This window comes from Leptodactylus fuscus, chromosome 4 (assembly GCF_031893055.1).
Source record: "Leptodactylus fuscus isolate aLepFus1 chromosome 4, aLepFus1.hap2, whole genome shotgun sequence".
Lineage (NCBI taxonomy): Eukaryota > Metazoa > Chordata > Amphibia > Anura > Leptodactylidae > Leptodactylus > Leptodactylus fuscus.
Genome location: NC_134268.1, coordinates 55,727,035 through 55,754,209, shown reverse-complemented (window position 1 = coordinate 55,754,209; position 27,175 = coordinate 55,727,035). Strand labels below are relative to the sequence as shown.

General features: G+C 38.2%; 1 protein-coding gene across 2 annotated transcripts in view; it reads right to left on the bottom strand.

Moving 5' to 3' along the window:
- Nucleotides 1-27,175, bottom strand: part of TOX (thymocyte selection associated high mobility group box) — a 219,660-nt gene that overhangs the window by 104,318 nt on the left and 88,167 nt on the right. For both annotated transcript variants that reach the window (XM_075270543.1, XM_075270544.1), the window contains one exon: nucleotides 5,370-5,435. In XM_075270543.1, coding sequence (XP_075126644.1) covers nucleotides 5,370-5,435 — 66 coding nt within the window. The remainder of the gene's footprint in view (nucleotides 1-5,369; nucleotides 5,436-27,175) is intronic.

Here is a 27,175-nt window from a genome sequence, read left to right as displayed (position 1 = left end):
AAAAAATAATCTACAAGCAGAAAGTAAAAACAGAATTTAGTTTTGATAGATAAAAAAACATTGGCAACACATTCCTCTTTAGGCTAAACAACGCAAAAAAGTATTGTGAAAAAAACCCAAGTGGAAATGCATTTTTGCAAACATTTTTCTATGGAGTCTTGGATTATTATACCTATAGGGAAACGCTAGGGTTTCTGTAGGTATAATTCACAAGCTGTTTTTGTAAATGTTTCTTCTGCAATGTGTGGATGGGATATGGCCATAATCTCATTCACTTTGCAGGTACTGTAAAATGCAGAGATTATGCAACATGGGCATTATGTTGCGGAAAAATCGTTGCAGTTTCGTAACATGGGGCTTCAACCTTAGGGCCTATTCACACAGAGTAAATGGGCGCGCAATGCGCCACGTTTACAGGACGTTTGCGCCACGATTTTGACGGTGCATGTTTGCGGTCGTGTTAGCGCCGCGTAAACGCGCGTTAACACGACCGCAAACATGCACCGTCAAAATCGCGGCGCAAACGTCCCGTAAACGCGGCACATTGCGTGCCGCGTTTACTCTGTGTGAATAGGCCCTTAAAGTGTCCAGACTTTTCTTCCTTCATTTATCCTGAGATACCACTTCCTATGGTTAAAGGGGTTTTCTGGCCAGAAAATCTTTTTTTTTTAAAAAGGTCTGTTAGTGCTAGTAATGGGTTAATAAGTACACCTATATTTTTTAAGTAGTGTTGGGAGTGATTTCTGGGTGTCTCTGATTGCTGTTGCATCCTCTGTATTTTTTTATATGGTGTAAATTCCTGTTGTGCAGCTTTCTGTGTAGATTCTACACTAAGTCCCGCTCATTCAGCCCCCCCTTCTCTCACTGTGGTACACTCCCCTTCACTGTCTCACTAGTTAAACTATCACACCCACTACTAGCCCCTCCCCCTGTCTCACTAGCCTATCAATCCCGCCCATTACCAGCTCCTCCCACCATCCCCCGTCACCCTAGCTAACCTATTCTGCCTACTACTAAAAGAGAGGAAGAGGGGAGAAGCCGTTTCCAGACACAAGACAGCTTGGTAATAAGGTAATAATAGATTTAAAAAAAAAAAAAAAAAAAAAAAAATTTGAAGTAAACTAGACGTTAGGCAGCGGGAGGGGGTTTAGTTTAGGGGTTAATTCTTAGTTTATTATTATTATTACTTATTTATAAAGCACCATTAATTCCATGATGCTTTACATTTGGTCGTTTACATACAATACACAAAATATACAGGTAGATATAATACTAACAATGACTGACTGGCACAGAGGGGTAGAGGGCCCTGCCCGCGGTAGCGTACAATCTATGTGGTAAAGGGGATAGAGACAGAAGGAGAGGAGGGAGACTGTTCAGATGGCAGTGAGGTGATAGTGTTATTGGAGGTTGTAGGCCTTCCTGAATAGGTGAGTCTTCAGGGCCTTCTTGAAGCCTGTGATTGTGGGGGTCAGTCTTATGTGTCTTGGTAAGGAGTTCCAGAGTATGGGGGATGCACGGGAGAAATCTTGGAGATGGTTGTGTGAGGAGCGGATGAGAGCAGAGTGGAGTAGGAGGTCATTGGAGGATCTGAGGTTATGTGTAGGTAGGTAGCGGGAGATTAGTTCAGAGATATATGGAGGACACAGGTTGTGGATCGCTTTGAATGTTAACGTTAGTAGCATGAACTCAATTCGCTGGGCTATAGGTAGCCAGTGGAGGGACTGGCAGAGGGGAGCAGCCGATGAAGATCGGGGGGTGAGGTGAATTAAATGAGCAGTGTAGTTTAAGGTGGACTGGAGGGGGGCGAGATTGTTTACTGGGAATCCATGGAGAAGGGTGTTGCAGTAGTCTAAGCGGGACATTATGAGGGTCTGGACGAGCATCTTAGTAGTCTCAGGGGTGAGGAAGGAGCGAATTCGATGGATGTTCTTGAGCTGGAGGCGGCAGGAGGTGTTGAGGGTTTGAACGTGTGACTTGAAGGATAGGTCAGAGTCCAGGGTTACCCCAAGGCATTGGGCCTGTGGGACAGGGGTAAGTGGGGTTCTGTTAACTTTGCCAGATGGGTCCGGTGGAGTGGCCATATGGGATGGGGTGAAAATGATGAACTCCGTTTTCTCCATGTTGAGTTTGAGAAAGCGGGAGGAGAGGAAGGAGGCTATGGCCGCTAAACAATCTGAAACTCTGGCCAGCAGGGAGGTAATGTCTGGTCCAGAGATCTATATTTGGGTGTCATCGGCATAGCAATGGTATTGAAAACCATGAGATTTTATGAGTTGGCCCAGGCCAAGGGTGTAGATGGAGAACAGGAGGGGGTCCTAGGACGGAGCCTTGGGGGACACCTACGGAGAGAGGGCATGGTGAGGAGGTGTTGTGTGAGTGGGAGACGCTGAATGTGCGGTCGGTGAGGTATGAGGAGATCCAGGAAAGGGCCAGGTCTGAGATGCCAAGGGATGAGAGAATTTCTAACTGGAGTGAGTGGTCAACTGTGTCAAAGGCAGAGGAGAGGTCAAGGAGGAGGAGGACAGAGTAATGGTGCTTGGCTTTGGCAGTTAGAAGGTCATTGGTGACTTTTGTTAGGGAAGTTTCAGTGGAGTGACGGGGTCTGAAGTCTGACTGGAGTCTGTCAAAGAGCAGGTTGGACAAGAGATAGGAGGAGAGTTCAGAGTGGACGTGTTGCTCAAGCAGTTTTGAGGCGTACGAGAGCAGTGAGATGGGACGATAGTTGGCTGGAGAGGACGGGTCGAGGGACGGTTTCTTAAGTATAGGAGTGACAGTGGCATATTTGAAGGTGTAGGGGAAGGATCCATTGGCTAGGGATAGGTCCTGGACAACTTTGTCCAGGATAACTTCTACTTCTATGCCCCTGGAACCAACCAAAAATGCAGAATTCTTGGGATAGAGGTAAATTTGGCATTTTATGCAATGCTAACGTATATGTGTACGGAGACTTCTATCATCTATTCTTTTCTTTAACATTGTTATGCAATGACGAAAAATACGGCAAAAGAGGAAGAGGTGCGACATATTAAATAGGAGAACCCACTGTGACTAAAATGATGATAAGAAATACATTATTAAAGGATTTGCCAATAGTAACTTGAGAAGTGAAAATCACTATGAAATATTAGTAAAGATGACATTAAAATTCTAGAATTTAATATAATGTTCTATATACATTCCATGTCAGTGAAAATAATGAGAAAATGAAAAAGAAATCAATATACTGGATAAGGCATTGCTATAAACAATCCCAGCAAGACATTTCACAAACATGTCATTTTATTGATCGATACATTATGATTAGAAGATGTTACATATTTTACAATGAAGAAAATCTGATGAGCAAGTATATTTTACAATAATGTATATTAGTAATATAATTATGTGCATGAACTGCTGGGAAAGGAGTAATTTATTACCGCGTATAGTATAATATCACGCATATCTTTATTCACCCATCTGCAAATGTTATCAAGTCAGCATGGTGTGGGCATGTGCTGGTCAAGCAGGAGCGAGCAGCATAATGTACATGTATTAAATATCGGCTGAAGGTTTACAATATTGTTATAATGGGAATAAATATGGGGGCGTGAAATATCGGGAAGGCGATTGGCCATTACAATGGTTTTTGGCTAATAAATGCTTTTTTATCAAAGGCTAAGAATGGATAAAAAAATAAAAGAAGCAATCCTTATATGCCAAATCTCACCCGATCCTGCACTTCCTCTACCTGATCCCACCCCCTGTCTCTAGTTCCGGGTCCTCTTGATACACCGGAGCCAGTGATTGGCTTAGATGTATTTCCTAATACAGGACAAGGAAGTAGAGATCGGTGGGGAGACTCGGTAGTATCAGAATGAGCCCAGAGGGGAATCAGTGAGGTAAGTACCCTGAAATACTGTTGGAAAGAAGAACCATATTCTCTATTCATATGGATTGAACCATTTATTTTAAAGTAGCATTAAAATGGTAGGTTATAAATGGAATATTTTGTCTTTAGGCAAACTGGCGTGTTAACAGGTGATTTGTATTAAAGGGAATGTCCAGGATATCGAGTAATCTGAGGAGGGGAGGTGTAAAAAAAATATTCAACTGTCCCCAGTACTCAGTTGTTTGTTCCTGGTCCCCTTTCCACTTTTCCATCTGAGGTTCACAGGCCAGGAAGCTCACATGACTGCTGAGACCAATCAGTGGCTTCCATGGTCACTGGAAAGAAGAGCTGACATATGTGAGTAACGTCACCGATCCCTTTCTGCTCCACGGGTTGCTATGGCATGAATCCCATCCACTTTGCAAGTACTGTAATACGCTGTGATTTTGTCCTGTGGGATTTCCACCGCGGGCAAATCGTGGCGTTTACGGCCCGTGGTGCCCCGGCCTTAAGCAGATTAGGTCTCTGCTCTTCGAGTCCCTAAGTGGACTCAAAGAACAGAAAGCCAAATGCTAGTGTGAACCTACCTTAAGCTAACCAGCGCTCTACCATTCTGTGATAACCATGTAGCCATTTTTGTTCACGAACAGTAGAGCCGTGAGAAATCAGGATAGCAAATTACTATGATACTGAAAGTTTGGGTCCTGGATCAGGGTTTGGTCCAGGCAATATGGCCAATAATCTGGCTTCTATCTCGTGGACTGAACCCACCTGTGTGAAGCCAGACTAAAAGTAATGGAACACACAAAGACTCAATAAGGTCAATGCATGGGGATGTGCTGAATACTTTTTGTCCAACCTCCTTTGGATAATATCGATAACCCAAGGAAATCAACAAGCCACCAAGAACAAGAAAAAACCCTCCCTCCTCCAAAAATCCTCTTCCGATCTATTAGTACCTTTCTGTTTAATACATTTTTATTTAGTTAAGGTGTAATTTGCGACGTGCATCCCGCTGCTCTGTTTTCATGCCAATAAATTCCAGATAAAAACTTTAACCATGAAATATGTGCCGGATCTCAGCTTGTTTCTCATTTCTAATTAAAACATTCAGTGACATGAGCAGCTTAAAATGATTAACTCGTCTGCAGTTACAAATCCAAATAAGCGGCACCTGTAAAGAGTTTATTCCTAAAGGTAAAAACAACTGTTTAAGAAGGATCACGCTGGTAAAACAGCTGCTTACACGCCGGAGAGCGAACAAGGTAATATTTCTCAGCAAACAACGTGTTATTTTTATTTATTTTTTTAATTTTTTTTTTTTTTTTATCAGCCCCATCTCATTAAGTGGCAAAAAAGGCTTAAATGCTTTGTTGATAAATTATGATAATTCCTGATTGCGGCAGTTATGGATAGTGCCACTCATTTGCAATGCAGCTCTTTGAATTTGTTTAATTACAATTTGAAACAAGGCATAGAAGATTAATTAACCCACCTGGCTTGCTGGCACGTAGTCCTGGTTTGGCTCTGACATACTCATGTACATGTTATCACCGTCAAACTGCAATATAAAATAACAGTAAAACACTTAGCAACGATAAACACTTTTCAACGTCTAATAGGCGAACAAAAAACTCCCTATATAAGAGATGACGCCGTCGAATTACAAAAAAAGTCATTTTTCAGGTTGTATTGTTGTACATTGCTGTGACACTCATTCAACTGGCATGTCAGTGATTTGCCGTAATTAGTGCCGTAGTAATTATAGCAAGCAAGTAATAAATGAATGGTTTCCTTTCATCCACAATCTGTTACCAAACAAAATGGATCAGTGTGTATGTACCATGTATAGATATTGCTGCTGGGCCTAATGAACTGCTAAATAAATTGCATAGTTTCTCATGGGAGAAGGCAAATAGTAGATTAGTTACAAAATGCATAATGATGTATTCCTCTGTCTTATCTTATTAAAACAATGTATTTCTTAATACTGATTTGTAAATCAAATAAATAGGAGTGTCATGCAAGATTACAGTGAGGGGAGAGAACATTTATCTAGAGCGCCACTCTATTCATCCATGAAACACGTCTTGGCTTAATAGGAACAAAATAGAATGAAGAGTAAGGCCCTGGGTTTTATGTCTTATGTAGTCTAAGTGCCTATTCACACTTGGCATGTTTAAAGATTGTGTTTAAACAAGTCATTTTTTTCCAACATTTTTTTTTTTACCACGCCGAAAACAAAGAGTGTATTTATAGAAATAGGTTTTAGGTTTTTCCTATACTTTTCATAATAGAAGCAAAAAATAAAAAAGTGCACACACATATACATAATAAATAAACCGTCATAGCCAAAAGCAGGTGTGAAGAAGTAGAGGGGTTCAAAAAGTTGAGCTTGGTGAAATGGTGACGTGGACGCAGCTTTGACCCTTATCAGGTGGACATTTACGCGTTCTATTTACATGCAAATATCATTTGTGTAAATCAGGAATTCTTGTATTTTCCAAAGGGAAAATACCGTATATACTCGAGTATAAGCCGAATTTTTCAGCACAGTTTTTGTGCTGAAAAAGCCCCCCTTGGCTTATACTCGAGGCAGCAAAAAAAAATTTTTTTTTTAGGAGGGAGGGGGGTCTATGACCAGCCACAATATCAATATATAGAATCTCTCATAAGATAAAAAAACAAAAAAGAAGGTTTTTTTTTTAAAAAAATAAAAGTTCTAAATCCCTCCTTTCCCTAGAATACATACAAAAGTAGAAAATTACTGTGAAACACAAACACATTAGGTATCCCTGTGTGTGACAGTGCCCGGTCTACTGAATATAGGGGATCTGCAGTGCTCCTGTTCCGTCAGGAAGGGGTTAATAGGAGCACTGCAGATCCCCTATATTCAGCCAGGCTGAATTCCAAGTGGGGGAAAAAACCCCAGTCCTCAAGCTCAGGGAAGGGGCAGACAGACAACCAAAACACCCCTTCCCCTTTCCCAGCACCTACTGCACCCAAAAACTCCAACCATTTTAATTTTTCAAATTTTCCAGTTGCTGCTGCATTTCCCCCCCTAGGTTTATACTCAAGTCAATAAGTTTTCCCAGTTTTTTGTGGTAAAATTAGGGGGGTCGGCTTATACTCGGGTTGGCTTATACTCGAGTATATACGGTAAATGTTATTCACATGTTTTGAATTAAAAATTCTTGTCCACCTATCACTTTGTGACTACAAAGGAAATTTAGGCAGGTAACCAAAATGACAGGTATTTGTTGGGCCAAACATTTTGCAACCACATAAAAATTCTAATGATGGAATTCAATGGACTCTGAAAAGATAAGGTTTTGGAGATTACGATTCCTGCTTTTTTGCTGGGGAGGAACAACTAGGAGGCCCACATACACATGAGATCAGGGGATCCTTCTGAAATTGATTGCTTTATATGACTATGTAATGTGTATGGCCTGGTTTAGGCCTTATGCACATGGCAAAGGCCATGGGGTAGGTTCATGTTGGCTAGAAATGCTAGTGATTTTATCTGTGGATATGAGGCCCGGTTCACATCAGCGTTCGAGTTTCCATTTAGGAATGCCACTTCCCCCCCCCCAAAATGGAAACCTATATGCATAGAAAAGTGGTTACCTGGGAAAACACGCTGTCCCCATAGACTATAAGGGGTCCGTGTGGTTTCCGTTCAGTTTCCGCACGAAGCATGCGGAGAGAAAAGTCCTGGAAGCCGAACTCCCAGAACGAAAACACGAATGCAACCGGGCCTGAGCAAGTTAGAAGCAGAAAGCAACCTCCCCCCCCCAGTATGTTGACCTACCAATATGGTGACACAAAGACACCCTACCGCCCAATGTTATACATGGTACAATTATTTTCTAAGGTACATTATAGGTCTACAAATTTAAAAATTTTTTAGATTATACTTTTTATTATTAAAATTTTTCATTTAAGGCTTATTTATCAAACTTTCGTTGTCTTCTGATTATTTTTATACTTCTCAAAGTGCTGCCATACATCATAAGACCATCAACGCACCATGTTCTGTATTACCAGCCACATAAAACATTTTGTATGATGCTATATTAAGAGACACTCCCATCAAACGGATTATTTTGTTGCCCGAGGTCAGAATGTTTGGTGTGATCCCTTGTATTGAATTGTTCAAAAAGGTGCATTCCATCAGACGAAATACCATACAGATGGTTGTGGCCTTGTACATAAGAGGAAAGCATACACACACTTTCTCACAATTCCTTGTCATCTCCATCCTTAATCAAACTTTCTTCACAAAGCAATGGGGCTTAGTGGTCTCAATTGCATCCCCAGTGGATATCTGTCAAGTTTCTTCCCAGCCTTTGTTCACCGAAACAAATCACAGATTTGCTAGAGAAGTGACAAACATGAAATGAAACTCTTTAACCTTCAATGTGCTTAGTCACTATTGTAACAGAAAGCCTGGGAAAACGGACAGGGCTTTTGTGTTTTCCATGCACACCACCAAAAAATTGAAAAACTGATGCATGAAGTGGTGACATCTTTATAGAAAATGTTCTGCCTGAGGTAGTGCTATCATACCGCCAGTGATGATATCACTTATTTTAATGTGTCCATCTGCTTAAGTATTATTTGCCGCCACACCTGCCAGAAACCATCAGCCCAAATCTTTTTTTATTTTTCGTCAATAGAAGATTAAGAAATTCCCAATGGTTTCTGTACAATTGTGACTAAAAAGACAAAGAAGGCATTTATTCTAACAATAAGCAGCTTTGCCTCATTCTAGCGACTGAAGTGAAACTGATTTAATTGTGGGATTAATTTGCTGCCGCCGCTAATGATTTGATAATTTAAACAAAGAAAAAGTTGGTGCTACATTTATTCCGGCAATGCCCACATTTGTTTAGCTGCTAATGATATAAGTGGATTCTGCGTTGTCTCTATGCAAAGACGAAATCAACAAATTGAATAAAGCATCAATAGGATTTATAGGGTTGTCCAACAACACGATAGGGGAAATGATCATGTTTTTGTAACAGTTTCTGTTGTAAAATGTATGATTAAAAAGTAGTAATTTTTGGTGGATGGCCTATGGGGCCATGTTTGTAATGCACTTGCACATAAAGAATTGTAATCTATGCATTACAAAGCCCAGTCCCATGTGTGCAGGCGCAATGTAACACAGATTTTAGATCTTTCCTTTTTTAAAAATAGTGCAAACAGCAATAAAAAATGTAAAAAGTTGCAGTCTTTGCTTAGGACGCTTACGTGCCGGTGTGCCCCCATGACCTATTGCAGGTGTATACTATTTGATTATATTTTGGTATATATTTAAGGGGCATACTATGGCCATATATCACTCCACCTGAGTTAGGCCTGGTTCACAACTGTGTCGGTAATCCGTTCGACCTCCCGAACGGACTACTGAATGCATTGGCAAGCGGTGTGCAGTGAAAGCACATGGACTCCATAGACTATAATAAGGGGTCCATGTGCTTTCCTAACAGTCTCCACATGGTACATACGGACAGAAAAGTAGTTCATGATCTACTTTACTGTGCATTCACTGCACACCGCTTGCCAATATGTTCGGTAGTCCTTTCAGAGTGGTCCCCATGCGGGCTCCCCCGAATTGATTCCCGACGCAGATGTGAACCAGGCCTATGCTGCCTTATTTATCCTCTATTATATATTTGTTTAGCCTCTTATACACTATTACATTACCTAATGGGTTGATGTTTATTTATTGGTAATACATTGGTAATTTATTTATCAGTAATTGCAGGCCCGTGAGGACACGTTAATGAGTCACATTGCCTGCTTGCAATACCAAACACAACCACTATGAAATGTGTATACAGGGCAAAAATCAGCCAATAACTAAATAAATGCTCATTTCTAGGCCGATCAATTCTTTTCTGCATGTCTTTCTGTGAATGATCTTTGATGTGACTATTCATTACAGATCATTGAACAATTTAAAGATGTTTCAATAAGCATCAATATATATATATTTTAATTTTAGTTGATCCCCTCCCATTACAGATCTATATATGCATCTTTAAAGGGGCCTTGACCTTCAGATTCCCCCACAAATTACAACATGTCACTAGGGGTCCCAGCACTGGATACTTTGTACTCTACTGTTTATCAACTGTTTTAGCATTTCTCCAAGGCAAAGAACCCCTTTAATACAAATGGGCACCTTGTAATACTTAATTGGTCCTGTGGGGGCACTACAGGGTAGCTTCATGCCAGGGATACAAAATATAGTTTAGGATGTAAAAACCAGTTCAACAAATGCTGAGGCCAATTGTACCTGTTTGGTGATACGAATTTCTGTCGGCACATTGGTTATCGTAAATATAGGACTTCTAGCTACAGGAGGTTCCCTTAAGGCAATCTGAAGTTAATTCACTACTTGTACAACACAAGTGATGAATAAAATAATTACGTTCGATGTGATTTATTAACAAAAAAGAACTAATTGTTTTCTTGCACACATGTTTATGAAAAGCTAAACTAATGTACTCTTATGTGGCCCAGAGTGAGGGCAGCGAGACTGATCTCAGGTGTCTAATAAGAAGCCTACAGAATATTGTTTTATTAAACAGGCAATTTTGAAGAGTGCTTGGAAAGTCTCTCTCATGACTTTTCTAATATGATTGTGAAATCTCCAGAGGATACAAAGCTAATTTAAAGAAATATTATCATGAAGCTTGAAATATATACATTTTAGGAGATATTACTCAATATGAAAAATGACTGCACATTTTCTACCAAAATTTTTGATATCTCTTTATACACTTGCAAGAATAATACAAGGGGCTTAAAAACAAACAAGGACAATACAAAATAGTAATTGCTAAGTTGTATTGTACATTCTACCCAATACTTTAGACCATTATTTTGCATGGGTGTTTAACACATAGGTTGAGAAAGTCCAAAGATGAGCCGAAGTCCCTATCTGCGGTATTTACAGTATGTAAAAGTGCTTATGGTTATGAACAGAAGGGTTATTCCTGCTGCTTTCATTGTCTCCTATCTAGTAACCTGCCTGGGCGGTTGGTGAAATAATAGGTGACCACGCTGATGGAAACTCTGAAGCTTGACTGGAGAGAGTTACCTGATCGGTTACTAAGTGTGTATAGATAGATAGATAGATAGATAGATAGATAGATAGATAGATAGATAGACAGACAGTAAGGAGAGAGAAAGAGAGAGATAGAGAGAGAGAGAGGGAGAGAGAGACACAGCACGGTGGCTCAGTGGTTCAAATCCAACCAAGGACAAGATCTGCAAGGAGTTTGTAGATAAATATATTGGTGGCATTTGGCATACCTCGATGTATACCTTAAAAATTAGTTTGCACATTAGGGAATGCCCACACTACCATTATGATGTAGTAGAGACAGACGGAGTCCCCTTCACCTGCCCTTCAAACCTTTCCTTAATCTTTCTTGGTAATAGAAGAAAGGTTCTGCATGCAGAACCTATTTTTCTATTAGAAAAGCAAAAAACATGACAGAAGCTTTCTTTTTCAAATGACAGGGGTCTGTCTGCATCACTCATTAAATATCTGTTATTCCCATGCGATGACATATGTCATAGAGCAATGTGAACCTATGTGTACCGAATCAGTCTCATATATTTCAAAAACATAACAAGGATTCTTGGCCCCCTTTTATTTCAGCAATCGGTGATGATTCCTATAAGTGGAATCCCACCAGTCAGACATTTTTTAAGTATTCTATTCATAGATTTTAGTAAACATCTTATTAATAAATGGTCATGTCGAAAGAATTATAAGAAAAGAATCTGTACTGTGCACACATCTTTTGGCATGAGCAAGATACTAAATTCCCCCAATATCTTGAGGCCAGTAGTAAGTAATAATGAGTTGCAAATTTGTGCAATGCTTGTCTTATAAACCTGCAGAACTGCTACATTTTATATTGTTATGGTTTTAAAAACAATTAGATCGTTCTATTTCCATTTCAAATAAAAACTTAAATTTCTGTACAGAAATAAGTGATATTTTAGAATCGTTGTCCTTTAATTAAATAGTTCTATGGAAATCACAACGTTACCAGCGAATATGAAATTTAAGATGTAATTGTTTGTTTTTACAATATTTTACAATTGCCTATGCCGCTCCTCAACAAACCGAGTCTAGAGGCGAGAAGAAGAGGGAGAATAATGTTGTTGATATAGTTTCCAATAAACATAGAAACTCATGGATATATTTAACTTGGTCTAGTAGGAATAAAGCCGTGTAAAAGAAGCGCAATGTTTTTGTTGTTACGTGGTACAATGTAATTCAGCGCCTTAGACAAGATTATTCAACAGATTTATCAAGTAGTCTCAGGAGAAATCACGACTCATGTGAACTCATCAATAATACATAATGGAACGAAACAATTAACAACAAATTGGTTAGCTTACTAGTTAATGTATTAATTAATATTAGAGACCTTGCATGGGGGTGTCCAAGATGTTATAAATATAGTTAATTAAATCTCTTAGCCAAAGTTATTAAAGTCGGTCATAGACTTGTATTTTATACTTTGCTCACATCTCAGCCATCCTATATACATATATTGTAAATTTACTAAATCCATTTCCATTAAATTGTCCTATTTTGTAAAGGTATATCCATTGTTTTACAACACACACCAATTTTTATGGTGTTTTGACACTATTTAAGCAATTTTAGATTTTAACTGGATCCCATTTAACGTAAACACTTCAAATATTATATGTTACATATCTTTATGCCATATTAATTTCTTTATTGCTTATAAAACACCAGCCTATTCCTAAGCAGTATTCCCAATGGGGATCACAATCAAATTACCTCTCAACAATACACACATCCCAAAGTCAGTTTGATAGGAGGCCAATTAACTACCAGAATTGGGATTGGACCCTAAAATCCCAGTACTGTTGTGTTAGGCACCAGTGCTAACCACTGAGCCATCATCGGCATAAGCCTTAAGTATAATAAATAATGATCTTTATTCCTATAGCACCGACCTATTCCACAACACATTAGAAATTAAATATAACACTATATATATATGGCTCTAAAAAGCAATTTTTAGCATTTTATTCCTAAGTAAAAAATTAAAAAGTAAAAGGGTACTAAGAAAATAAAAAGTGCAAACTGCAACTCATAGGAACCAATAACCTAGTAGACTAGTAACCTATTCATAATAGCTAATAGATTATTTGACATTCGGAGCAACAATATATTATATCTCCGCAGCCAGTTGTACAACCTGGACATTAATATTAAATACGAATCTTAAAATATTAAGATTTTCTTCCGGTGACCACACAAATATTGTTTCTCCAGAATCTTCAATTTTACTCTTTTGACCTACTAATTTAAAGAGTTGCTCTTCTTCATACATACATGACTGTCTTATGCCTGTTATTCAATTAAATTGCAATTGACTTTCTCATAATATACCCAAAACAAAGGTGTATCCTTCATATTTCTACCTGACGCAAAAGGTTAGACTACATTGGGTTAAGGATGTATGAATTGAATGTTTGTTCATCCAATAGCCCTGGACTTATCCATACACATGCATGTACAGTATGTGTAATGAAATGGCAGAGCAAGAACAGAAGAATGGGCAGTGACATACAACTCATTATCGAGTTGGGAAGTCTCCATACACATTACCTGTTGAAAGTGGATCTACATCTAATGTACAAGGAAGTCTTACTTGGTAGGGAATGCTGCAAAATATAAGTCACATATAAGTGTCCCTGTGCTACGTAACTGTGGTTGGCTTATTGCAACGTACATAGAGATAACTACTGTCTGAACAGGGATTTTCTGCCCATAAACACTGCCGCCAAATAAAGAAGGAACTAGTGAAGTTGCAACAGTTCCCCCATTCACTTTGCATTGTGCCAATCAACGTCTTTCTAATAGATTTGCGATTAGGATCATCCAGTGTAAATGAAACTTATCCCAACAGTAGTCAATAGTATTGCTGTGGTGCACTATGTAGCGGTATGTAAAACAAAAAAGTTATCAATGTACTCTAATATTTCTTTCAGACAAATTAGCAATATTACGTTTGACCCAGCATGGAACCGGGAAACACGAAAACAAGCGCTAATTTCGTTTTACTGCATAATCAATGAAAACAGCAAGTTTCACAGAATCTCTGATCTCTGACAAATATAACTAGAGTATCACAGTGAAAGATCTCAGTGCTGGCAGGAGTTTACTGTATGATGGAAGAGCTAGTGCCCTTGTTATACCGCTTATACTTCATGCCTTGCTGTGTTTTTATAGTGATAAAATGAAACATTTCAGGTCTACCTAAGGCTAGTGTTCCCACTGCATAAGTTATTTATTATTTGTGCCTTTCTATCGTACTACGTATAAACAGTTCTCCCGCAGATAAAGAATTAACTGTGAATAGCTGTCTTGATATTTTATTTACAACGATACGAAATAGGAAAAATTCAATACTTTGCACTGCAAAAGATGTCCAGTCCTACAGGTTGGGTTTGCTTTTATGTATAGCATACTCCAGTGTTGTGTTGACTTCTTCAGCCGTCATGGCATTTTTGAAGTGTCAGATCCAAGAATTACATATAAAGGTTGCATGGTATAATGGTGGAGTTGTACTCTTGGATATCCTATTTGTGGTCTTCAATGATAGGAATTGGTTCTAGACATTCAGGAACCATTCAGGGGGATTTATCAAATTCTCGAAGTCATAAAAGTGCCATAAAAGTTGGTGATTAAATTACTATTTTATGTCTATAAAGACTATTAAACACCTAACACAGGATGGGTGTAGTCCCATCTTGAATTAAGTGCTCCTTACGCTGCCCCAGGGGGCATCAAGACCACCATAAAATACACCAGTCACAATGAACCCCCCTGTTGTGTTGTATTTGCTAATTGTGTTGCTTCATACATCAATATTGGTAAAAAATACAAAACACTGACAACCCTGTGGAATTTTTCTGGACACATACATTGGACAAATGTCAGCCAAACTCACTGTTGTCAACAGGATAGGCCAACTACCAAATATTCACGGATACCTACTGGTCCCTTCATGATAGATTTATATACAATCCCCACTGTAATACTATCCAGTATTATAGTAGCCATCACACAAATAGAAACATCAGACATTATTATAACATTTTTACGCTTTTTATCATATTAAGAAAACTTTCCAACTTGCATACAGTAACTTTGAACCAAACAGACTATGTGAATCCTTGGACAAAAAAAACTTAATAGATTCTTATGAATTCAGGAAAACTTTAAGCCACTTCTGAAGGTTGAAATGACTTGTACTGTAAGGTTTTACTCTCATCTTATGGTAGATCTGAGCCCATACGTGTTCTGATCTGTTAGCAATGCCTATCCATGTGGCTCTACATCGTATTGTTTCTCCTTGTTTTATGCCAATTCTTTTCTATAGATTAGACAACTATTTCAGATGACCGTCCTTCTAAAGTATGGAATTTTCACAAAGGAAGAGATGAGTACAAATCCCCGAAGACATGAGGTTGTAGAATAGAGTGGTAACCTTTCCGGTTCATTACTCCCTATTCTCTGTATAAATGTCCTACCTTACTAGCACCAAAGCGTCCCCATAATGTTACACGTCCTCCTCCATGCTGACAGTAGGCACCAAGTACTCCTCCAGCATTCATTCATTTGTTGTATGTCTCACAGACTCTACAATATATATTGGCACACTATAACGCTCTATGGTGAGTAGAACGGTGTACTTTTACCAATTTTTATCTTTCCTTTCTATCAATTTCAGATGCAACTCTGTCTTTAAGGCCAATTTTTGTACCAAGTTTTTCAAGTAAAATATATAATTAATTTTTTTTTTATTTTAATTTCCATGTCAATATCTATCTTTTAAAAAAAGTACTACATCCTGCATTTCTCACACTGGCAACTAAGCTTAATAATACACTGACACTTGCCAATTTTGTAGGGGTTTTCTTTGCAGCAAACACCTTATTAACATCACAGACAGTATTGCAATAGAAGATAACACCACTGAACCATCATTCCATCCCCTATAGACAATAGATGATGTCAAGGATTATCTATTTCCCCTCCGTGCACGGAGCATATCCAGAATATGGCCATGACTATGTTGTAAAGACTATCAATGATGCCTGGTTCACATCTGAGCATGGGTTTCCATTTTTGGAGTCTACTTGGGAATCCCCTGAATGGAAACCTAATATGCAAAAAAAGGTGGTTATCTAAGGAAACCTGCGGACCCCATAGACTATAATGGGGTCTGTGTGGTGTCCGCATGAAAAATGCTGAGAGTAAAGCGTTGCTTGTAGGACTTCTCTCTGTATTTTTCATGTGCAAAGGCAAACAGAATGGCCCAAACGCCAATGTGAACCAGGCCTCAGATGCTGATACCAGAGCAGAGGAGAAGTTCAGGCAAGATGGTAGCCCCCTTAATCATATAAAGAAAATAGCATAAAAAATCTAAACTAAGAAAATAAAAACAGGTTATAAAAAGTGATATATTTCACAATCTGGTTTCAATAAATAGATAAAAATGGTGATACATTCCCTTAGCCAACTCAAAACTCGTAAAAGTGTCTATTTCTCATACTATAGTTTTGTCACCACTCTGTTTGCTGTAGACAGTATTGAACACCTTATATCAAATCGTCAGCTTCTTAACAATCAGAACACAAGACTGATATCTCTTATGAAAAAAACATTGCCTGGGCAAGTTCAGGACATTCTTTGCAGTCTAAGGGAAGACAATTTACTTGCTTTATAGAACAGAATAATGAGTTTCAACACCATCAACGCCATTGTAAAAGTTGTAAAAAACGCTAAGCTCCATACTCCATGATGTGCTAGCAGCTCTGTATGGAGATAGTCTCCCCTTGAAGAAAGGCTTTTCGGCTTTTCGGTGACACAGCAGGCAATGGACTTGATACTACATCTATCTATCTATCTATCTATCTATCTATCTATCTATCTATCTATCTATCTATCTATATAAATGTGGGCATATAGATACAACTGCACTACAAAGAAGTCTATGGATGTCCAGTATGGAGGTAGCACAAAGCCATAGTACATCCTTGTGCGTGAGTCCTTAGGATAAGCAAATACAGTTTACCTTCATGACACAGGAATAATGGCTGCGGAAAAGATTTGCAGTCACACATGACGAATAAAATATAATAGCAATTTGCCATATAAGAAATATCTTGACTGTATCTTATCCCAATATGGTACCTTTGTAAATGATAAAAAAAAATGCCTGTATGCCAGTGCATGTTCTACACACTTTTACATTAATATATTTTCTTAGTAAATTAGGTCATGGAAAGATGTAATTACAGAAATCTAAAAAGAAAAAAATTCTACATTTTCCTACTTATTTGAAGATGAAAGTAGAAATAAAATAGAATAAATACATCATTATTTGCAGCAAGTATATGAAAGATTTATTAAATAATCCATGAATGCCTCCAAATGATTAATACGGGCCCTTCAACCAATATGATTTATTAATACTTCATATTTATAAACTCTTCAAGTATTCTACATTGCAATATAATTGGAAATAATGCATACATAATGTTTTCAGACTGTGCATATAGTAAATACCAAGGGCCTCGTAAAAAGTGCTACAACTGGAGGCCATTCCTGACGCGGGTGGAAGTTTCCTAATAGAAGTATTTACAATTGATTTGGACGACATGGACTATATGTGTGTCTTGTGTCCTGGTATAAGAATCCTTAAACATTAGGTGACAAAAATGCTGCAAACTCCAAGAAATGAACAAAACTCTAATTTTCCATAGGTGGATTTTCGGCTCAAAAATTAGCAGATAATGACAAATCTCCAGGGAAATCGTCTTAACTGTATCACTGTATTTACAGATTAAGGATGATTCAAGACAACACCAAGCAATGCTAAGGAAAGTAAGGAGTCTTCTTTTATTGAACTGGTTACAGACTCACGTTTTTCAGAAATTAAATCAAATTAGACAAGACCAAGTAAATAGTAAAAGGGCTTCTAATAATATTGATGATCTGTCCTTAGCATAGATAGCGTGGACTTGAATAGAAGCCGTGCCACAAATATCGCCCATACACTAGCAGCTTCTGACACCCAGGGGATGCTACAACAGCTGATCGGTGAGGGTTCTAGGTGTCAGATTCCAACTGATGACCTATCCTGTGACCAGAACATCAGTATGAAAATTCAATTTGGAGCAATCCCTTTAACCAGAAGAAGGTGCGGGAGATGGCAAGTCTACTATAACTCATAGGATAATTGTTTGCTTTTTGGTTTACTGGTCACAGTATTTAATAACTAATATAAATAATTCTCCAGGGCCCCATGTGCATCTGTATAGGGATATCATTTACTTAATGACCTTTTTCTTTCTTTTTAGCGTATAGTAGTCAATACTCTATAATCTTTGTGTCCTTGCTATAATCTAAATCAGCTTTCTAGTAATCAGAAGAGACATAGCTTAAAGGGGGAGACAGATTTAACCAATCATGAGGTGGGAGGTGTGTCTGTGACTACTGGATACTTCCTCCTGTAGCTTAGCTGTAGTCACAGATCACAGCTCTGATACTAAGTAGTCAAGCTATATCTTCTGTAGGGAGAAACTTAAGGATAACGTTCTTAAAGGAAACCTGTGAAGACTAGAGATGAGCGAGTAGTGTTCGATCGAGTAGGTGTTCGATCTAATACTACGGTATTCGAGATACTCGTACTCGATCGAACACTACTAGCTGTTCGAAGTTTAAGGTTCGATGCAGAACCAGCGTTGATTGGCAGAATGCTATACATTCTGCCAATCAACGCTGGTTCTTCTCTTACCTTTAGAAGTCTTCTCCGTGCAGCGTCCCCGCGGCATCTTCCGGCTGGAATTCACTCTGTCTAGGCATTCGGCCTAGGCAGAGCCGACTGCGCATGCGCGGTCATGCGCAGTCGGCTCTGCTCAGGCGTCGGGCCGAGCAGAGCCGACTGCGCATGACCGCGCATGCGCAGTCGGCTCTGCCTAGGCCTCAATGCCTAGGCAGAGTGAATTCCAGCCGGAAGAAGACGCGGGGACGCTGCACTGGGAGAAGACTTCAAGGAGAATCCAGCCCAACCGTCACTCGTGGACTTGGTAAGTATAATTTTATCGAATTTTGCCTACCCCTGAAACAAGCATTTCCCCCCATAGACTATAATGGGGTTCGAAATCTGTTCGAACAGTCGAACAGTGTGCGGCTGTTCGAATCGGATTTCGAACCTTGGACATTTTAGCGTTCGCTCATCTCTAGTGAAGACTATTTGAGGCACTAAACCACCCACAGATCCTTATCGACCAGAGGCTTAGTGTTCCCAATAGTCTACTCCTAACACCCTACATGGCTGCATAAAAAAAACAAAAAAACCTTTTATACTTACCTAGAGTTGAGTGAGATCGAACTCATCTTTGGTGTTCCTGGCGACTGTAAAGTTTTTCACGGAAGCCAGAGAAGTATGCCTGGGCTTCACTACCAGAGTACATATATATTGAAGATGAATTGAACATCTCCAGCGAAGAGCTGTCAGGGCCAGGAGGACATGAGCCGAATAATTCCAAAGTTTTTTGTTTTTTCTTAGTATTGTCCATGGACAACAATAATATAGCGCTATTTGGGACACAAAAACACTGGACCTGTGTGTGGTCTAGTGCTCAAAATAGCCCTAACAAATTCCCTTTAAGTACAGAAAACCTACGCTAATAAAATAAACCATGTCAAAAAGTATAATAGCCATAAAAAGAGTACAAGTAAGAGCTGGAGTCAGCAATCTCAAAGAAAATGATTATTTTTTGAGAGACGTAACCTTATTTATACAGTTTTAGGAAACATTGTTTTCATCTTTATGTTTACAACGGAATAAGATTAGCATTAATGGAAGTCAAAGTGCAATATTGTTAAAAAATGGAGCAGTTATCTGGGCTACATTTGACTTCCAATATATGTGACATTTTCCTCTTATGAATCACTGTATAATTACTTTACAAAAGACATCTGCAGGTGGAATTAAACTGGCAAACAGCAATAAATCACTTCAGTCTTAGATTCTGAAGACAAGAGTTTGTAGTTTTATGAAACGCTGGCCCTGTCATGCGTTCTCAGGGTATTAATCATAACTGGGATTCTTGTACATTAATGCCTACCAGGTGAGGAAACGTTACATAAAAGATGCTTCTTGTCAGCGCAGCTTCCATGTAACTGTAGGGTAATTATTGTCACTAAAATATTTAATATGTCCAATTAAAGCAAATAACTGGAACATAATTTTACCCTGTGAGAAAATAAATATGTTTATGGTTACTAAATACTTGGCGGTTGTATTTGTTACGAAACCATTGAGGAAAGATTTTCGTTAATATACTGGAGAATAGCTAATGGTCTAGCAATCCACAATATGATATAAGTCTACCTTCTACCCTGGTATAGGGTTAGTACCATGGTCTCTATGGAAAGGTATAGCACAAGCTCTGAATCTGGGGTCTTCCATATGTCTGTGATATGGTGGTTCATGACACAGCACCTTTGACCAGCAAGACTAACACGATGTGCCTCCAACGTTACACTACACTCCATAGAATAAAGGAAATAAACACATTGTTGCAAAGGCACCAGAAAGAAGAGCCACAAAAGGAGTGCCTATGGGTCTTTAATATACTTGTACAGAGTTGTTTCAGCTTAAAAGGGTTGTCTAGTCAAGGAAATACAATTTAATGCGCCACAGAATTCTGGGTAAGGCTAGGTACACACAGTGTAATTTAGAGAGGAATTGTCTCAGATTCCCTTCCAAATTCTGGCCCTGTGGAACCCATGGTAGAATGCTGAAGCAGAGTCGTCTGAGTGGCATTGACTGAAAATTGTAGGAATTCCGGTGACCTTACATGTCTCCAAGTGTGGTGAATACCTAATGGTCTACCACCTAGTATATAGTCACACATAGTATATGCAGTGGAATTTCAGAGGAGAAAAAAAGAAGTTGAAGCAGAGCTTCGGCGTTCCTTCACAATTTTGCTGATTACCCTAAATCTGGCCCTATATATTAGACTTACCTACAACAGTTTTTCCTATGCACCCAACAGTCAACTGAAGTTGAGTTGGCCATATCCAAAATCTGCTCTGTTGGACATTTTCAGCCGCCTGTCAGTCATGATCTGTTGTATATAGACTAGACAGACAGACTTGTGGCCGATTTTTATATTGTGATCCCCGATTCCCTCTTTTCAGCACTTCATACATGAATGACTTTCATCTGTTAATTTTCAAGTGTTCGGGGCATCTGACACTATTTGGAAAGTTGGAACCACTAACCAACCACAGCTCTTTTTATATAAGCAATGGCAGTCTAAAATCTAAGAATCTATGTGTATAGCTAGCTTAAGACACAATGGGGCTAATAGCTTGAGTTCTGCACCACCAAATCCATGGCCAGATCGAGCGGGACCCTTCTTTTTTCAGCATCCTGATATCAAGAACTATCCATCACTGCCTCCATTGAAAACAATGACAGGCAGATTCTGTCTGGTATTTGGAGCTAATTTTGAGGAAGAATCCACCTAATAATCAGGTCCTAATTCCTCAGTGTGAATGTCCTACTAAAGATCATACTTTATTCAGGGTGGAGAATGGTTACAAATAGCATCCCTTGCTCTGGAGGACTTGGACAAACACATAATTTGAATGGACACTGTGTAATGCCTAGTTCCTCCTGTGGTGGCACTACGTGGAAAATTTTACCACATATAACAGCAAATCACTGGGGGTCTCAAGGTTACTGTTAAGTGACCAATCTAGGAAGCAGGAATTGTATAAAGGTTTTATGTACTGTGTATTTCACTTTGTTGAAAAAAAAAAAAACTTTGTATGGGAAGATAAAAAAAATGGTTATAATTTATGGGAAGATTTTGTATGGGAAGATAAAAAACTTATCAGCAGGAGGTGATATATATCATCATTATGGCTCATTTAATCATTTGTTGTTACTATAATTCTCAGTCTTAAGCAAGTGAACAAAATAAATAATAAAAATATATTATATTAATATTTCCCACTAAAATTCTAAGCAAATGTCCAACTCTTTTCTAGGAAAATCACTGCTACCTTGGCTTACTGAGGCTATGAACATCATCCAATTTTCTCTCTATTCTGCTTTTATTCTGTTCAACCCGAGTACAAAATATGTAAAATATGTAATAAATAAATTTACCTGATAAATAAACCAATAACACATTTACAATTTTTGTAGCTTAGTGAAAAATGTCTACATTTCTAAGCAGATTTAATGATAATTTTCTATATAATTTATATATATATATATATATATATATATGTATATGTGTGTGTTCTCTCTCTCTCTCTCTCTCTCTCTCTCTCTCTCTCACTATATATATTACACATACATACATATACACACACACTATGCGATCAACAGTATCCAGACACCTGGCTGAAAATGACTTACAAGTTCGTGGCGCCCTCCATCGGTAATGCTGGAATTTAATATGGTGTTGGCCCACCCTTAGCCTTCATGACAGCTTCCACTCTCGCAGGCATACATTCAATCAGGTGCTGGAAGGTTTCTTGGGGAATGGCAGCCCATTCTTCATGGAGTACTGCACTGAGGAGAGGTATCGATGTAGGTTGGTGAGGCCTGGCACGAAGTCGGCGTTCCAAAACATCCCAAAGGTGTTCTATAGGATACCAGTCAGGACTCTGTGCAGGCCAGTCCATTACAGAGATGTTATTGTCTTGTAACCACTCCGCCACAAGCCGTGCCGTATGAACAGGTGCTCGATCGTGTTAAAAGATGCAATCGCCATCCCCAAATTGCTCTTCAACAGTGGGAAGCAAGAAGGTGTTTAAAACATCAATGTAGGTCTGTGCTGTGATAGTACCACGCAAAATAACAAGGGGTGCAAGCCCCCTCCATGAAAAACACGACCACACCATAACACCATCACCTCCGAATTTTACTGTTGGCACTACACTCGCTGGCAGATGACATTCACCGGGCATGCGCCATACCCACACCCTGCCATCGGATCGCCATATTGTGTACCATGATTCGTCACTCCCCAAAACGTTTTTCCACTGTTCAATCGTCCAATGTTTACGCTCCTTACACCAAGCGAGGCGTCGTTCGGCATTAACCTGCATAATGTGTGGCACCCAATCACCTGACCACGTTCGAAGTCCGTGAGTTCCGCAGAGTGCCCAATTCTGCTCTCAATATCTACTATATATATATATATATATATATATATATATATATATATATATATATATATATATATACACACACACACACACACACACACACAAACACACATGCAGTTTTAATATTCTTTTAATCTAATGGTCACATTTGTATTAGGCCTAATGTTGTATCCTGCAATTCAATGTTTATTATATCTCTTTGTGTTCATATTCAGAATAAATCTCAAATATAATAAAGTAAGTTTCTATATCTGGAAACATAAAAAAATATAACCAAAATATTATTAGTCATTAAATAGAAGCAATATCATAGTCTCTTTTGTATCTGAGATGATTGAAGGATTTCTATTTAAATGCAAATGTGAATTTGAAAAAGGGTCACAATTTAGTGTTACTGGATGGAGGGAGAGGGAAAAAACACAAAATAAAAAAGGGGAAAAGAACAAAAGTGTCTTGAGGTAAGAACATTGTTGTTTATTTAGTTGAATATTGAAGGCAATAACCACAATCTATTTTCTTTGATCAGTCCTCAGCGGTTTATGAATCAGTAGATTGCCAGCATTCATGTATCACGACGCAGGACCAGTCAAGCCTGTATTTCTCAGAATAGTTGGTTAACCTCTTTACCCTTTCCTTTTACAGTAACAGAAAACTGTTATGATATCAAATAATACCTCTCTTAAAAAAAATTCTGGATTATTAGAGTCAAATGCTTTGCGTATGACAATGTAAACAATAGAAAGGGGAAAGTTCCATTTTTATTGTTGTAATATTTTTATTCAATTTTTTTATCTTTTTGTTTTGAAATTATATTATTGGGGTGAAACACAAAACAGAACATAAAATACAACCTTTTTTTACAGTTTCTATTAAATACAGTGCTTCAAAGTATCATTAAAATGACTGAAATATAGTGCATATTATGTCGGAAACAGTCTTCGAAGAAATGGAAATGACTGCATTCTATTGATTCAAGCTTGGGATCTTTAGACATAAGTCATCGGGACTGACACTTTCCAATACATAAAATGTGACATCTGGTCTTACAAATGCACTATCCCGGCTGTAAATCATCATCCAGAGAAACAGTTCAATGTCATTTCAGCCAGTGTAAGCTATGGTTTACAACGGCGAGATAAAAATAGTCATACTATTACCATGACACCTAAACCACTTTTCGACTGCAGTATTCCATGTTCTAATTTATCCGGGGTGGGGTTGGAAGGTTGGAAGGGGGGTCTTGATCAATTCTTAAACAAAAAAATAATCTAATTTCCCCACCTGATAAGTAGTTATTTTATCAACCCCTCCCCCTCTTTATTTTAATAGCTTACATTGAGTTGCTTTCTCTCATCGGGGCAATAAAAAAAAAATAATTTACCATGTTCCTAGAAGGCTTATAAAGAAGTAATATCAGCATAATGATTTGTATTTAATGAGTCCGAAAAGCTTGGAAGACATATGCAATTTATCATACGCTACATGTGAACTGAAGATTTTTTTTTTTTTAATGGGCTGTTCTGTTCTATATTATATTTAGTGTTTGTTCTACAAAATTATAAGATCTACAAATAGCTTTGATTACAAAAGACATCTGTGAATCAGAATGTCGAGCTTTGAGTACAGCACGAGCCTATGTCTCATCTTTGATATTATAATTAGTTAAGCCTGTATTAATTTTTAATGAAGTGTCCAAAAGGAATTTTAAATAATGTTTAATGATTTATTAAACAGCAAACAGCCTACACATACTATACGTAAATGTGATGGTCCAGCAAACTAATAGAGTGCTATGGTTTTTAGGACTACTTTATGAAATTAGACTTTTTCATTTATAATGTATCTTCAATTTTATATCTATATACCCTGACACAGTGATATAATAGCTTAAGGCTCCATTTTATAATATTCAGGTCTGTATGTGATTGGTCATCTTGTGCATTTTCTACTCCACCGATCACAATATAAAAAACATGGTGAGAAACATATCACCTGCTAGTTTTTCTTTATGTTTTACATACCAGTCACTGGAGTAGAGAATGTATACTTATTCTATACATGAAAACATATATGTATGTGCGTGCGCGGTGAACAGATCTTTGTTTTTATGATACGCCGCGTCAAATCCCAGGTATAGATATAGAGTTAAAGAAGCACAATAGTAAAAAAAATATTTTGTCCACTCTATTAGAAAATGAGCCTGTGAGTAGAGCAGTTGACCACATCAGCGTTGTCCATTGTAGGACCAGAAAAGCAATTAAACAATAAAACGGATTTATCTAATGATGGATAACATTGGATCTTAAGGGACCCCAATGACAATAACTGGATCCATTGAGTCTCTGTTATTTTCTTACTGATGAGTTAAGTTTCCAGATTTTTGGTCCAAAATTTAAGATGGATTCTGTGAATACAGCCTTACTTAGAGTTATTCTAAAGTTATATGCTCCTCTTTGGAGTACAGACCTCCTCTTTGCTTCTTTAATGAACACAAGGTTATCAAACTATTAGTGTAGGTCTAAGGGAGTCAGATTAAGGCTCCAATAGGCCTGAATTGTGAGTGTAGCCTCCCATTCATTCATAAAACAATGTGTACATCAGAAAGCAGAGGTGGTCAGTGCTTTGGAGGGGAGCACATAACTTCACAATAAAGATGTCAGTAAGCTATTTAGCAAAAGTACACTACAGACACTACATGTTTTTTAATTATGAAGGTATTGTATTATAGGACCGCTTTTTTAAGGTTTTGTTCAGCCAATAAAAATTATTTAGTAAAGGCGTAAAAAAAGAAGCATATCTCACTGTTCCTCTGACACTCCCGTTCCAATGATTCCTAAGTCCCACTCCAGATTCTACTGTCTGTTACCTTTAGACACATAGGAAATAACTACTCAACCAATCACTGGCCTCAGAGATCCTCTGGCTCAGACAGATGGGAGAGATATCTGAATGGGGTGAGAGTGTGAAGTAAGGTTTTTTCATGTTTTTATTGGCAGATAACTCCTTTTTCATCCTCCCTTGTTTTAGGAGATTACTACATGCTACTTACAAATGGAACGTAATAATAAAAGAGTATGCAGTAAGTTTCAAAATTTCCACTCTTAGTGAATTTGGAGCCCAGCACCAAAAATTCAAGTTCTGACCACTATAAAGATATATTAAGAAGGTGACAGTAAAAAAATCAAACCTAAACCAAAATATTCACATTGTATGTGAAAATAGAATCTTCCAAAATAACTCCGAAGTTCTACCAAAGTCCCATTGAAGGGTTTTCACATTATGATTAATACAACCCATCTACTGTAGCATTCCGAAGGATACATTGTGTTGAAATAGGTTTGTCACTAAGTGTATAATATATTACTGCAATATCTTGTCCCATGATTTAATGAGTGAGAAGCTAAGTCATGTGTAGACTCCATTGCCAGTGGTTCATTTAGGTATTGTGCTTAGGGGAGATTGAAAACCTTCCTTTGGTGGAGAACATAAATCTTTCATATCTCATTCCACTACCATCAATCATGAAAGAAAATTGTAAAGGGTCTCAAACACTTGTGTCCTTTCACCTTAGGCAGTGAGGGTCAAGAAAGTGAATCCAAACAGATCTTCACAGATAATTAACTTACCTTCAACCTGCTAATTATGTCCTAAGGCACAAAGAAGAAGCGTTAAACTACACAAGAAGGCAATGGAGACATCGCATGAATAAAGTGCAAGTTCATGAGGAACCTGAAATATATGGGAACTAAGGCTTGTATTGATTTACTTTACCTCGTGCCTTAAATAACGGTTCATATAGTGGTCAACCAATGTGGTTCTCCTAGCAACAACCTATTTCTTTCTCTCTACCAGCAGCACGTCTACCTCGGGGCTTGTTCAGACCAACACTCTAGCGAAAATCATTTCAAACCACATTCCAGATAAAATACATCAATAGAAACATTTCTGATAACACTGGAGGCAATAGGATCACTAATCTGAAGATTGGGACCTGACATAACTATCTAAACACG